Here is a 13,350-nt window from a genome sequence, read left to right as displayed (position 1 = left end):
CTTCAGAGGCTGCTCCAGGCATTGCTGGCGCTTCTGCCTCTTTGGAGGCGGCTCCAGTCATTGCTGGTGCTTCGGCCTCTTTGGAGGCTGCGCCAGTGGTTGCTGACGCCCCCGCCTCTTTGGAGGCTGCGCCAGTCATTGCTGCCGCTCCCGACTCATCGGAGGCAGTGCCGGATGTAGCTGGCACTGCTGATCTTCACACCCTTCCTCAGGAGACATCAGCTTTGTCTGGTGTCCCTGAAACCGATAACCCCCTAAAAAGGAAGGCCGCTACAAACAATCGGTCTCCTTCTAGAAAAAAGGAGCAAGGTAGCAAGCTGAAAGCGCTTAAAAGAGGCTCCAATATTACAGCCTCTAAAGAAAAATAAAATTCATTAACTTTCTCCAGTGGAACTGTCAGGGATTGAGAGCAAAGTGGGAAGAATTGAGACTGCTTATATCAGAAGTGTCTCCTGTTTGTATAGTTCTGCAGGAGACCATGATTGGTAACAACATGTGCCCCAGCCCACGAGAGTATACATCTTATTACTCCACCTATAATTTAAATATGGGAAGTCATGGTGGTGTCGTTTTGTATGTTCGAAATGATACCCCACAAAATCCTATTAATATCCAGTCAGCTTTGCAAGTAATAGGTGTACAGATCCATCTTCAAAGAAAATATACTGTATGCTCTCTCTATCTACCACCAAATGAAGTCTTCCCAGTCAATGAATTTAAATCTCTTATCCAACAGTTACCACGTCCCTTTATTATTTTGGGAGATGTGAATTGCAGAAGCCCTCTTTGGGGTGATATTGTCACCAACCAAAGAGGAAGATGCCTAAGTTCCATCATAGAAGGTGAAAATGTGGGGATCCTCAACTCTGGGAAGTCTACACATTTTCACGTTCAAACAGGCATGCTATCGGCAATTGATCTATCTATATGTAGTGATGACTGCCTTATAGATTTTAATTGGAGAGTTATAAATGATAGATTCACCAGTGACCATTTCCCAATAGTGGTGAGTTCAGCATCAAGTCCTCCATCTTCCAGGCTACCTAGATGGAATACAAAAAAAGCTGATTGGGCAACATTCCCGGAGCAAAGCTCAATAGATGACTCTGCTGATGACTTTCCCAGCGTAGATGATGCTCTTGAATTTTTAAGTACAATATTGTTCTCGGCTGGTCTTCAGTCCATACCCAGGACATCAGGCGTATTTATCCGCCGACCGGTTCCCTGGTGGACTCGTAAATGCCAGGAAACTCGTAGAACTATGAGGTCTGCATACACAAGATACCGTAGACGAAAATGTCAGAAGTATTCAGTCAAGAAGAAGGAGTACCACAAGGAAGTGTCTTAAGTGTAACATTGTTTGCCTTGGCAATCAATGGGGTTTCCAAAATAATTCCCTCAGATATAACATATACCCTTTTTGTTGACGACCTTTCAATCTCCTTTGCAGCTTCAAGGATGGCAGTGGCTGAACATCGCCTTCAGCTCTGCATCGACAATATAGTGAAGTGGGCTGAGGTTAATGGTTTTAAATTTTCTACTAGTAAAACGGTAACTATGGACTTTTGTCGCATAAGAGTATTTCATCCTGATCCAGATCTATTTATTCATAGGCAAAGAATTCCATGTGTAGGTGAAACGAGATTCCTTGGGTTGATTTTCGATAGTAAGCTGACCTGGATCCCAAATCTGAAGTATATTAAGACCAAATGCTTGAAAGCGATGAATTTGCTGAAAGTTCTGTCTCATACTGTGTGGGGTGCAGACAGAACTCAGATGTTGAGATTGTATAAAGCCCTGGTCTTTTCAAAATTAACGTATGGATGCGAAGTTTACACGTCTGCAAAGCCCAATAGCCTTAAAATGCTCAACTCGATTCATCATGGTGGGGTACGGTTGTGTACAGGAGCATTTAAATCATCTCCCATTGAGAGCATGTTGGTAGATGCTGGTGAGGTGCCACTGGATCTTCATTACAAGCGTCTGCTGGTTTGGAGCTGTTATAGATTCCAGAGGCTACCTAAGTCTTTGACCAGCATATGTATGAGAAGGGAAAGGCATTGGCATTATTATGAAAATCATCCCAAGCAACCGCATCCGTTTGCTTTTAGAGTAAACTTGATTCTCAGGGAATTAAATATGCCTAGGGTGAAGATTCTACCAGTAAAGTATTCTGTTATTTCTCCCTGGAAATTTCCAGAGGTAGAATTCTGCAAGTATTTTAATTTCACCAAGTCAGAATTGTTATGTGAGGCCATGCGGTCAATATTTTTAGAACATTCGATGGAACATGGCACCTACACACCAATCTTCACGGATGGCTCAAAGTCTGATGCTGGCGTCGGCTTTGGTGTAGCCTTCCCTGATATAGAGAGGAGTGGAAGGTTATCATCCGTTGCCTCAATTTTTACTGCCGAGATAAATGCAATTTTAAAAGCTTTAAAGGAGATTTTAATTCATAATGGAAACAATTTTATTATATATAGTGATTCAAAAAGTGTACTTCAGGCACTGGAATCTTTTAATCCTTTAAACCCCCTGATTTTAGAAGTATTAGAATGGTTGTTTTTATTGAAAAGAAGAGAGAAAGAAGTTAAGTTCTGTTGGGTGCCTTCCCATGTTGGGGTGGATGGGAACGTAAAAGCAGACCAACTAGCGAAATCAGCGGTCAACTCTCCAGAACCCACAAGATGCCTACTGCCATATCGGGATGTATATCCTGTAGTTGGACAAACAATAAAAAAGCGTTGGCAGTCCCAGTAGGAGAATATTTTAACAAATAGAAAAATGCGTAGTATTGCATCATCTGTCTCCCCTTGGTCATATCCCCATATGCCAAGGAGACAGGAGACAATGCTGTGCAGGTTGAGGATTGGACATACAAGACTCACACATGGGTTCTTGATGTCCCGTGAGAATCCTCCAATTTGTGATGACTGTGCTGTACCCCTGAGTGTGGGACATTTGCTGGTTGTATGTCCCACACTTAGGAATTTGAGACAAAGGTTCCTGTCTTGGGGGCGAGATGAAGTTGATAATTTTAATCTTGCTACAATCCTTGGAAAGGATTGTAACACTCAGCAATTGTATACTTTAATGTTGGAGGCGGGCCTTCTGAAAAAAATTTAGCTTGTATATAGAATATATGAAGAAATTTATTTATATACGTATTATTTAGGTACTTTTATATGAAATTTATTTTAACCCTGGAACGGTTACCCTCTAATTTGCTAACGTGGAAGGTAAGCCCGGGAGAATTTTACCCTAAATTAAATAATTAATGGAAAATACTTATGAACCAAAACATTTATTTTGAAGATATACAATGGAAATACGCCTCTTCTTTCATTATCCCTGTTTTAAATGAGAATTGCAATTTAATTAGTACATTAGAAAACCCTTCCAAAAAAGTAACAAAAAAGTGATATTTAAAAAAAAACTTTATTAATTAGCCAAAAAAAAAAATAATAATCCTATCTTCTTATCCTCTTGCATGTGTAGTCTTGGGTGAAGGGAGCATGCCCTAGCTGAGTCCTATCCCTTTATCTCTGCCACAAACTGTATGGGTGACACAGAAAAAATAGGGTTATTTTAGTTGGCAAATAATGAATATCTCTATATATAATTTATATTTTCATCATCATCATATAATATATGTGAAACTTATATTTATATTTGTTTTTACATGTAAATATATATATATATATATATATATATATATATATATATATATATATATATATATATATAATATATATATATATATATATATATATATATATATATATATATATATATATATATATATATATATATATATATATATATATATATATATAACACTCACCAGCTACATGCAGTCACCACAAACAGGATACAGGTGGCGAGGGCACTTCACCTTGGTGCACCTGTTGCATCTGTGCCGTGTCTTTCTATCACCGAGTAAGTACTTGGTCTTGCTGTCATTGATTAGGACCAGCTTGATGCCATACTTGGCTGGCTTATTAGGTATATACATCCTAAATGGGCATCGACCTCTAAAACCCAATAACTGCTCGTCAACTGTGAGGTTCTCATGGGGGACATAAAGTCGGCCACAGTTCCTAATGAAGAAGCCCCATACCTCCCTCATGGGTGCAAACTTGTCATCTTTCTTCCGAGCTTCCCGTGTTTCAAGGTCGACAAATCTGAGACAGCGGATGAGGAATTTGAATCGCGCCTCGGACATAGCCACTCGATATAAAGAACATCCTACATCCAAGCTCCACATTTCTTCGGTGGGGATGTGCCCATCATTTTTCTCACCACTGATGACTAGGATACCCAGCAGTGCTCTTATTTCTTTTGGCTCGGTGTGCGCATAAGTTGCTGTCTGTCGACTATACCTGGGGGCAAGTACATCAATTTTCTGGTTAGTACACTTCACAATAATGTTGACAATCTCATCATTGAGGAACAAGCTGAATACTTCTTCAGGTGACGCAGCATCCCTTGCCTCCCCTGGAACAGGGCCGGGCGTGAAGCTCTGATTATGTTCCTACTTGGTGTCCTAATGCTTGCTTGGGACTGTGGCCGGCAACTCCACCTAAACTGACTCCCACTGCTTAGCGTGCTGGTATTGAATGTGACGATGGAAGGCGTTTCACATTGGCGGCTGCAGCAACTTCTTCCTTTGCCAGTGGCAGCAGGGGATGGGGCATGGCTTGCATCAGAGGTCGAAGCAGTAGGAACTATATCAGAAGTTGATGGGGTAATGAAGTTGAGATCTTGGCGCTTGCTTGGTGTGGATGTAACTACCACCCTTCTTTTTTGTTTTTTTCCTTTTACCACCACATACCTCCTCCCCATCATCATCATCACTGCTGTCTTCACCTGGTATAAGAGTATATTCCACATTGCTATCACTGTCATACAATAAGTCAGCTTCAAGTTCATCAATATCACTCTCAGATTCACTTTCAGAAATTAAATCTGTTAACCCAGTAGTGTTCATTACTTTCTCAAGTTCTTCATGTGTATATGTATGCTTTTGTTTTGCCATGGCTCACTTTTATTTAATATATTTTACCTGATAATACCTGAAAAGATTGAAAAAATATTAGAATAGGGGTTCACAATTTATAACAAAAACGGTAATACCGGGAGAAAAACACCCAGGTGACACAACACACGCAATTGGTAACTGGGAGAAATTCTCCCGAAATGGGCCAAGGAGCAAAAACTAATGGAGATAGTTGGACCACACAACTACCCTTAGTCATGTCATACTAAACACTGCAGCTACTAGAAGTGTCAAGCTGGAGTCACGCTGCCAGATGTATGAGTTACACAACCACTCTAAAACACTGGGTGAATTCCACCCTGGTAACCGTTCCAGGGCTAAACCTATTTCTTTTTATTCAAATATTTATATGCATACCTTTTAGATATTTTTATATGGATTTTTTTTTAAATATTTATATACATAACTTTTAGATATTTTTATATGAAATTTATTTTAAACTTAATTTTTATATTTAAATTTGTTTCAGTGTCAATAACCTAGATGTTATGACACCAGATTTAATAAACAAATCAATCAATCTCCTATGGGGTAGGGTAGGGACGCGGACATTTGGATGTCGGTTCTCACTTGTGCCATTGGCAGAAGAATAAACCCCATGAAAGGCTGATGGTATCTCTTTAAGGTTTTCAGGATTATTTTTTTTTCTAATTTACTTTAATCTTAATGCACAGTTGTATTGAAGATTTAAGTACCCCTGAACCCTTTGATGGTAGCGACTCGGCACAGTTGACAACCGCAGGAACCTCCTCTGACCTCTCTCTGGAAAAATCAGAAAAAAATACCAAGGTAATTACACTGGAGCCCTATGCTCCAATGAAAAACAAACCAAAAAAAACAAATATCTTGACCCAACATTGACCCACTTCGACTCCTTCTTTGGGAGTGGAAGTTGGTCAAGATTCCTAACCTTAGAAACGGAGAAAAAAATATCGCCATTGAAATTAGAAAACTTCTTATTGAATCGACATTCAACTACTGAAATGTCATTCAGACAAGTAAAAGAACAGATGTGGTTGATAGAAACCACTACAAGAAATCAATCGGAAAACTACTTAAATATAAAAAATATTGATAATGTTAAAGTACATATTAAAAAACATGACAATATGAACAGTGTCCAGGGTACCATAGTACTCCCTGATAATGATGAACCAATAGAAAAGAAAATATTGCTAGATTCCCTTAAAAAAAGGTACAACAATATACAACATAGCTAGTAGACGGAGTAATTAAAAAATACTAAGAATAATAAAGATAAAATTTGAAGGCCATGAATTACCCTTAAAAATTAAAATCTTAGGCCAAAGCAGAGAACTGAGACCGTATGTCCCAAAACCACTACAGTGCCAAAACTGTAGTATGTATGGACATACAAGGAAAAATTGCCGTAATACATCTGTATGTGCATACTGTGGGTCTGACAAACATGCCACACAGTGAAGGTGTGGTGAACAAAAATGCGTGAACTGTGGACAAAATCACCATGCAAGATCTAAGGAGTGTATATATTATATATACAATACGGAATTGAAATTACTTCAGGAAAGGACAGGAATGCCTATAAAAGAGGCCAAATTAGAATTAAAGGTTAGAGAAATGCATGATCCCGCTAAGAAACGAACTTTTTCTGCGGCAATAATATCAAACAAAGAAACAAAAATGGAAATAAATAAGAGTAACAAAACCCTGATAGATCAGTCTCAAAGAAAAATAACCACTTTGCAAGGAGAACCCAATATAGCAAAGGGCCAAGAAATGTATACAAATCTTTACTCAAATTCATTTGAGAGTTTAAGAGAAATAGAATCATTAGGAGACAATACAAGCACCACAGAAATATTAAAAGATATTTATGATGAAATAGAAACTAAAGAAAAAAAGGCCTTTAGAGAGAACTCCATCCAAGACCAACAAAAATCCAACTATTATTAGAGATACGTCCATTAAAATAAAGGCGGGAGACCCCAAGAAAGAACATAAACCAAATAATAAGAAAATACCTTTGTCTCCTAAAGTAATGATAAAACCAATAGAAACAGATACCCAGAACACCAAAGAAATAGTAGAGGAACAAACCATTGACAAAAATGATTATGTGATGGGAGAAGAGATTACCCCATCACCAACAATAGGTGCAGCAAGAGTAAATGAAAAAACGACACACGAAAACACATGTGGATGGAATGAATGTTTCATTGAACCGTGCAACAAAAATGAAAGCATAACAAAGGACAGTTTAACAAACACTATACGAAATTTTCTAAGATACTGAAATAAAGAAACTACTAGTTTGGACACTCACGAAAAGGGCTGTATGTGCATTGGACACATAATGTCTTATAAAGAAAAAGAAATAAATATTGTAAATAGGATTTTAGAAAAAATGCAAATTGATGATCCACAAAAAGAAAATAACGTTTGAACACACTAACGTTATACTTTCAATAATTATATTATACAATGGAACATAAATGGTCTACAGACCAGATTACATTTGGGAGAAATACAACGATTACAGATTACATTTGGGAGAATACAACGATTACTAAAGGAATATGAGCCAATGATAATATGTTTACAACATGTCAACAAAACAATATCAACAATAGGTAAATATACCTTAGTATCTACATCTAGAGAAGAAGAAGAAGGAAATTTAGGTACTGCTATATATGTACATAACAAAGTATGTTATGACAGAGTACCTGTAAATTTTACTGACTTGCAAATATCAAGTATTAAAATATGAGTAAAACTAAAAGTTACATAATTTATAACTTATATAACCAACCTAATAAAAATTACTACATTGATAAACTTAAAGATTTACTTAACAATACCAAGGAACCTACATTAATAGTAGGTGATTTTAACGCTCACAACCCAATATGGGACTGTCATTGTACAAACTCAAATAGAATAGGTAGTAAAATAGAAGAGTTCATGGATTCCAACGACATGTGCTGTATAAATGATGACGAAATTAGCACATGTTTTTCAAAAGCACATGGAACATTTTCCTCAGTAGACTTAACTTTATGTACAGCAAGCATAGTTGAGAGATTGGATTGGAATACAGTTGATGACTTGCACACCAGTGATCATTTCCCAATATTAATTTCCTTATTGCAAAATAATCCTGCAAAACATGTCCCTCACTATAACATTTATAAAGCAGATTGGGAGCGATATGAAATGCACACTAGAAATATCCCACAATTTGAATATTTAAAAGACAATAATGAAACTAATAAATTTCTTGTTGATTTCATTAAAAATGCTGCTGATAAAGCAATACCAAAGTCAAAACCCCATCCAACAAAACTCAAAGTTCCCTGGTGGTCTGATGAGTTAACAGAATTAATAAATATAAAACACTCAATAGATAAACGATTAGATAATTTGAATAGAAAGTTCAATAAAATGAATAAAAAATTACCGATATTAGAAAGAACTTTACAAAAAATGACTGTATTATTACTAGAAATTGATACATTAAAACCTGTATACAACAAAATATCTGCAAAATTAAAAAAAAAAATAATTCAAGGAAGAATCATTTTATGGAGGAAATACGTATCAGATCTCTCTAATAATACTCCCATACAAAAAATATGGGAAAAATTCAGGAAAATAAATGGTACCCATGTCAAACCACCTAGACATGCCGTATTAAAAGATGGGAAAAGAACACTTGATCCAAAAGAAATAAGTAATATAATGGGAGAAAATTTAGCAAATGTAAGTAGTGATAAGAATTTAGATGAACACTTCCGCACACAAAAAAATAAAATAGAATTAATAACAATAAATTTTGAAACAATAGAAGATATATTTTATAATAGAAAATGTAGTATGTCAGAGATGGAATATGCTCTCTGGAACAGCAATAAATCTGCTCCTGGAGGTGACAATATTTGTTTTGAGATGATCTGCCACTTAGCACCTTTGGCAAAGTCATACTTACTAGAGTTTTATAATCATTTATGGCTTCGAAATTTATTTCCAGATGAATGGCGTAAAGCTATAATAATTCCTATCCCCAAACCTGGAAAAGAACATAAATAATTACAGACCAATTTCTTTAATAAGCTGCTTATGCAAATTGTTAGAGAAAATGGTAAATGCTCCACTAACATGGCACATTCGAGAGAATAAAATTTTAACTCCCACTCAGTTTGGATCACAGTGTAACAGATCCACATTGGATTCTCTCTGTAACTTAGAAGACCATATACGTAGAGGTTTTGAACGAAAACAAATTACTGTAGCTGCCTTTTTTGACATTGAAAAAGCATACGATACTACATGGAGGTATGCTATCTTAAAAACTTTACAAAACAACGACATCCGTGGACATTTACCTAGGTTTATGCAGAACTTTTTGACAAACAGCAATTTTTAGGTGAGAATTGATGATGATCTGTCTAGAACATTTCCTCTAGAAAATGGTGTTCCACAGGGAAGCGTCCTTAGTGGCACACTGCTTACTTTAGCAAGTAATGATATCAGTAAAAATCTACCTATTGGCATTAAAAGTAACCTGTACATGCATGATTTTGCCATATATTATTCAGCATCCCGAATAAAACATGCAGAACGAATCATTAATAAAAGCATAGTAAAAATAGATGAATGGGCCTCATCTGTAGGCTTTAAATTTTCCATAGATAAAACTCAAGCAATCATGTTTTATAAAAATAAAAAGTAGAAAAAAGGTGAAGAAATAGATTTAAAAATCAGAAACCATAGTATACCAATTGGCCAAACAGCAAAATTTTTGGGATTAGTATTTGATACCCACTTGAACTGGAGAGCCCACATTACATATGCAAAATCTAAAAGTAAAAGAGCATTAAATCTAATTGGAAAACTATCGAACACTACTTGGGGAGCCGATAGACATACCCTTACTGTGCTGTATAAGGCAACAGTTCTGTCCATCATTGATTATGGAAGCAAAGTATATGGCTCGGCATCTGACGCAGTTCTGAAAATGTTAGACCCTGTTCACAATGAAGGCCTTAGAATATGCTCAGGAGCCTTTAGATCATCACCAAAATCATCGTTACAAGTTGAATGTGGTGAACTGCCTTTGTCTCTCCATAGAGAGCTAGTAACAATGAAAAGTGCTTTAAGAATTCAAACTAGTGATACTCCAACCAAAAAATTATTTGAAAATCGAGATGTATTTATAAACAACCATCCACCACCTTTCCCAATTAGAGTTAGAAGATTGTTTGAGTCGCTGAATATAAATATACAAGTGCCTTTAATAGTAAAATCACCTCCCCCCTGGACAATGAATAAAATGAGAATTTGCACACACCTCAAGTATTTATCAAAAAGTAACTCATATACAACAGAACACCATAGACAGCATACAGTAGAGCATATAAATCGAAAAGGTCCACATTACGCAATATATACGGATGGATCTAAATCAGAACATGGAGTAGGATATGCTGCAGTGTCCCAAGACAAAACTTATCAGTTCTCCCTGCCTAATAATGCTTCTGTATTTACAGCAGAATTGTATGGAATTGCATCAGCTATAAAAATAATTAAAGAATCATCATTCAATAATTTTGTGATTTTCAGTGATTCAAGAAGCGCTATAGAAGCTATTCAAAGTTACAAATCAAATAATAATATAGTACAACAAATTAAATTATATCTCCATAAATTATATAATAATGGAAAAAATGTAGAAATATGTTAGATCCCTGCGCATGTAGGGATCAAAGGAAATGAAGATGCAGACAAAGCAGCTAAAGCAGCAACTCACATGACAAGATCAAATGTGTATATCCCTGTTACTGATTATACAACACATAAAAATGGGTATCATAAATAAATGGCAATATATATGGGATGAAGAACCGGAAAGTAATAAACTGAAAGAAATAAAACCTAATGTTAAAAAATGGAGTTCATCATATCAGAGAGAGAGACACACACAAGTAATTTTAACACTCCTCAGAATAGGCCATACTCGTCTGACACATGGGCACTTAATGAGCAGCCCACATGGCCCTGCTCCTGAGTGCTCAGAATGCAGAGTAATAATAACGGTCAGACATGTGTTATGTGAATGTCCAAAGTATGACAGACAACGAATGTCTACTTTTGGAAATAGATCAATGAAAGAAATTTTGTCAGAATCTTTCACATTTTCAGTCGTTCCAATTTTGATGTTCTTGAAGAACTGTAATTTAATTAATAAAATATAAACATAAGTAAATAATAAAAGCATGAAAACCCTTTTAACATTTGAATTTTACAAAAAGAGAAAATTTTAAAATTTAGCTTAATTTATATTCTGAATTTTAATATACCGTTTTAGTATGTATGTAAGGAAGTCTGAGTAAATGTATTTATTGTATGAGAGGTTGTTCCTATGTGCAGTTTTTAATTTCATTTTAATTCATTCATCATTGTATCGAATGATCTATTGGGTGCTAGCGCTTGACTTCAGGCCTGGACCTAGTATTCTAATCAAATCCTTTAGGCCAGCCCTATGAGAGCTGAAAGTCAGCTCAGTGGTCTGGTTAAACTACTTTAATAATAATAATAATACTTCTTTAAGATGCCTGTGGTAGCCGTGGCTCTTCCCAGGGTCAGCCGATCCCTTCTCCTTTGTCGACTTCTCACACTAGCCTATCTTTTCATAAAGGCCTACTGGAATTAAACATTGAGAGGCAAAACTAGTCTCTATTGACAAATTTAACGAAAGTGGTTCAGCAAAACCTACGGTCATGAAATGGAGTGATTCACACTTCCTATCAATGGAAAACGTAACTAGAGGAAATACTGTTTCACAAACAAGCATAATTCTATACCAAGCAATACTAGTGAACAACACCCTGGTCATCAAACATTGTAATAAAGTTGTAATTATTCTCGGCCACACTATATGTCATATAGTATGTAAGAGTAAAAACACCACTTCCCAAATATTCATCCTCTCAGTATGGAACTCGAATTCCTGTTGAAAGAAACATATCAATATATTAAAACCTGAAATGGTGTTCATTACATACATGTTCAAAACAGAAAAATGTCTAATGGAGCATTAAATGGGAAAATTCATTATGTAGACATTGATCAGTTTCACTGCTTCCAAACTGGGGGTTTTCCAAACTGGAAAATATATAAATGTCACTGGGTGATCTTACTTACTTTTCTATGGCCCAGTTAATGTATCTTCAGGGTGGCAGTTTCTTTAAACACTACACCAGGCTCTAAGCACATATCAGCCACCCAAGATCGAGGCAGTCTCCCTGTGAGAATCACTGTTCCTCTCATAAATATCCCATGGGAGATCGCACACACACACGCACATTCCCCACCAGAACCTGGACACTTCTGGTGCATCGGTTCAACGTTCTATCATGCTGTTTCTATGCGCTTGGATTGTGACAGACCCAAATGTGTTTGCAGCAGAAGTGCCGCTACCAGGTCAGCACATAGTTCTCCCCTGCTGACCCAATTCAATCCAGACTTTATATATATATATATATATATATATATATATATATATATATATATATATATATATATATATATATATACATATATATATATATAATTCATATATATATATATATATATATATATATATATAATATATATATATATATATATATATATATATATATATATATATATAATTCATATATATGTGTGTGTATGTATTTGTGTATATGTGTACATATGTGTATATGTATGTATATATATGTATATATACATATATATGTATGTATACATGTGTATATGTATATATATCCATATCTATATATACATATACACTACAGATACTTATGCATATACATATATATATTATAACAACGTTGTTGTTTCGTTACAGTAATTATAGAGGTTCTTAGCACTAGTAAGCAATCAGAACCTCACAGGACATAGCCTCATGTGCTTGACCACTCGTGGAACAATCAGTGGAAATAAAATTACTCAGAAAGAGATAAAAATACTACAAACTCGATGATGAATGTTTATTACAAGACTCAAGGAGGATAACATTCACTGCACAAAAAGTCTCTAATACACCTATCACACAAGGGAACAGAACAACTCACACACAATGTCGGGATAGTTGAAGAGAATCTAAATCTAATTAATAACCTTAATCCTAATTAAAAAAACTTTTATACATCTGAATACGAATATTTACACTTGAAAGCTAACTGTTCAAAAGCAGCATAACACAGGATCTTTGCCGCGCAACTGTTCCAAGGCCGTAGGTCATCAGAAGGCAATTGCTGGTA

General features: G+C 35.8%; 2 protein-coding genes across 2 annotated transcripts; one reads left to right on the top strand and one right to left on the bottom strand.

Moving 5' to 3' along the window:
- Positions 1 to 1,471: 1,471 nt before the first annotated feature.
- LOC136846286 (uncharacterized) lies at positions 1,472 to 2,763 on the top strand. The gene is made up of 2 exons (XM_067117091.1): positions 1,472 to 2,151; positions 2,236 to 2,763. Exons 1-2 carry the CDS (start codon positions 1,558 to 1,560, stop codon positions 2,761 to 2,763), a joined length of 1,122 nt encoding a protein of 373 aa, XP_066973192.1. The 5' UTR covers positions 1,472 to 1,557.
- A 1,087-nt stretch (positions 2,764 to 3,850) lies between these two features.
- LOC136846285 (piggyBac transposable element-derived protein 4-like) lies at positions 3,851 to 5,041 on the bottom strand. The gene is made up of 2 exons (XM_067117090.1): positions 4,828 to 5,041; positions 3,851 to 4,500 (listed from the first exon to the last, which is right to left on the bottom strand). The coding sequence occupies exons 1-2, from the start codon at positions 5,039 to 5,041 to the stop codon at positions 3,851 to 3,853; spliced, it is 864 nt and encodes a 287-aa protein (XP_066973191.1).
- Between the last annotated feature and the right edge of the window lie 8,309 nt (positions 5,042 to 13,350).

The sequence above is a fragment of the Macrobrachium rosenbergii genome, chromosome 15 (assembly GCF_040412425.1).
Source record: "Macrobrachium rosenbergii isolate ZJJX-2024 chromosome 15, ASM4041242v1, whole genome shotgun sequence".
NCBI lineage: Eukaryota > Metazoa > Arthropoda > Malacostraca > Decapoda > Palaemonidae > Macrobrachium > Macrobrachium rosenbergii.
Note: the sequence above shows the minus strand (reverse complement) of the source record. Positions and strands in the feature narration are given on the sequence as shown.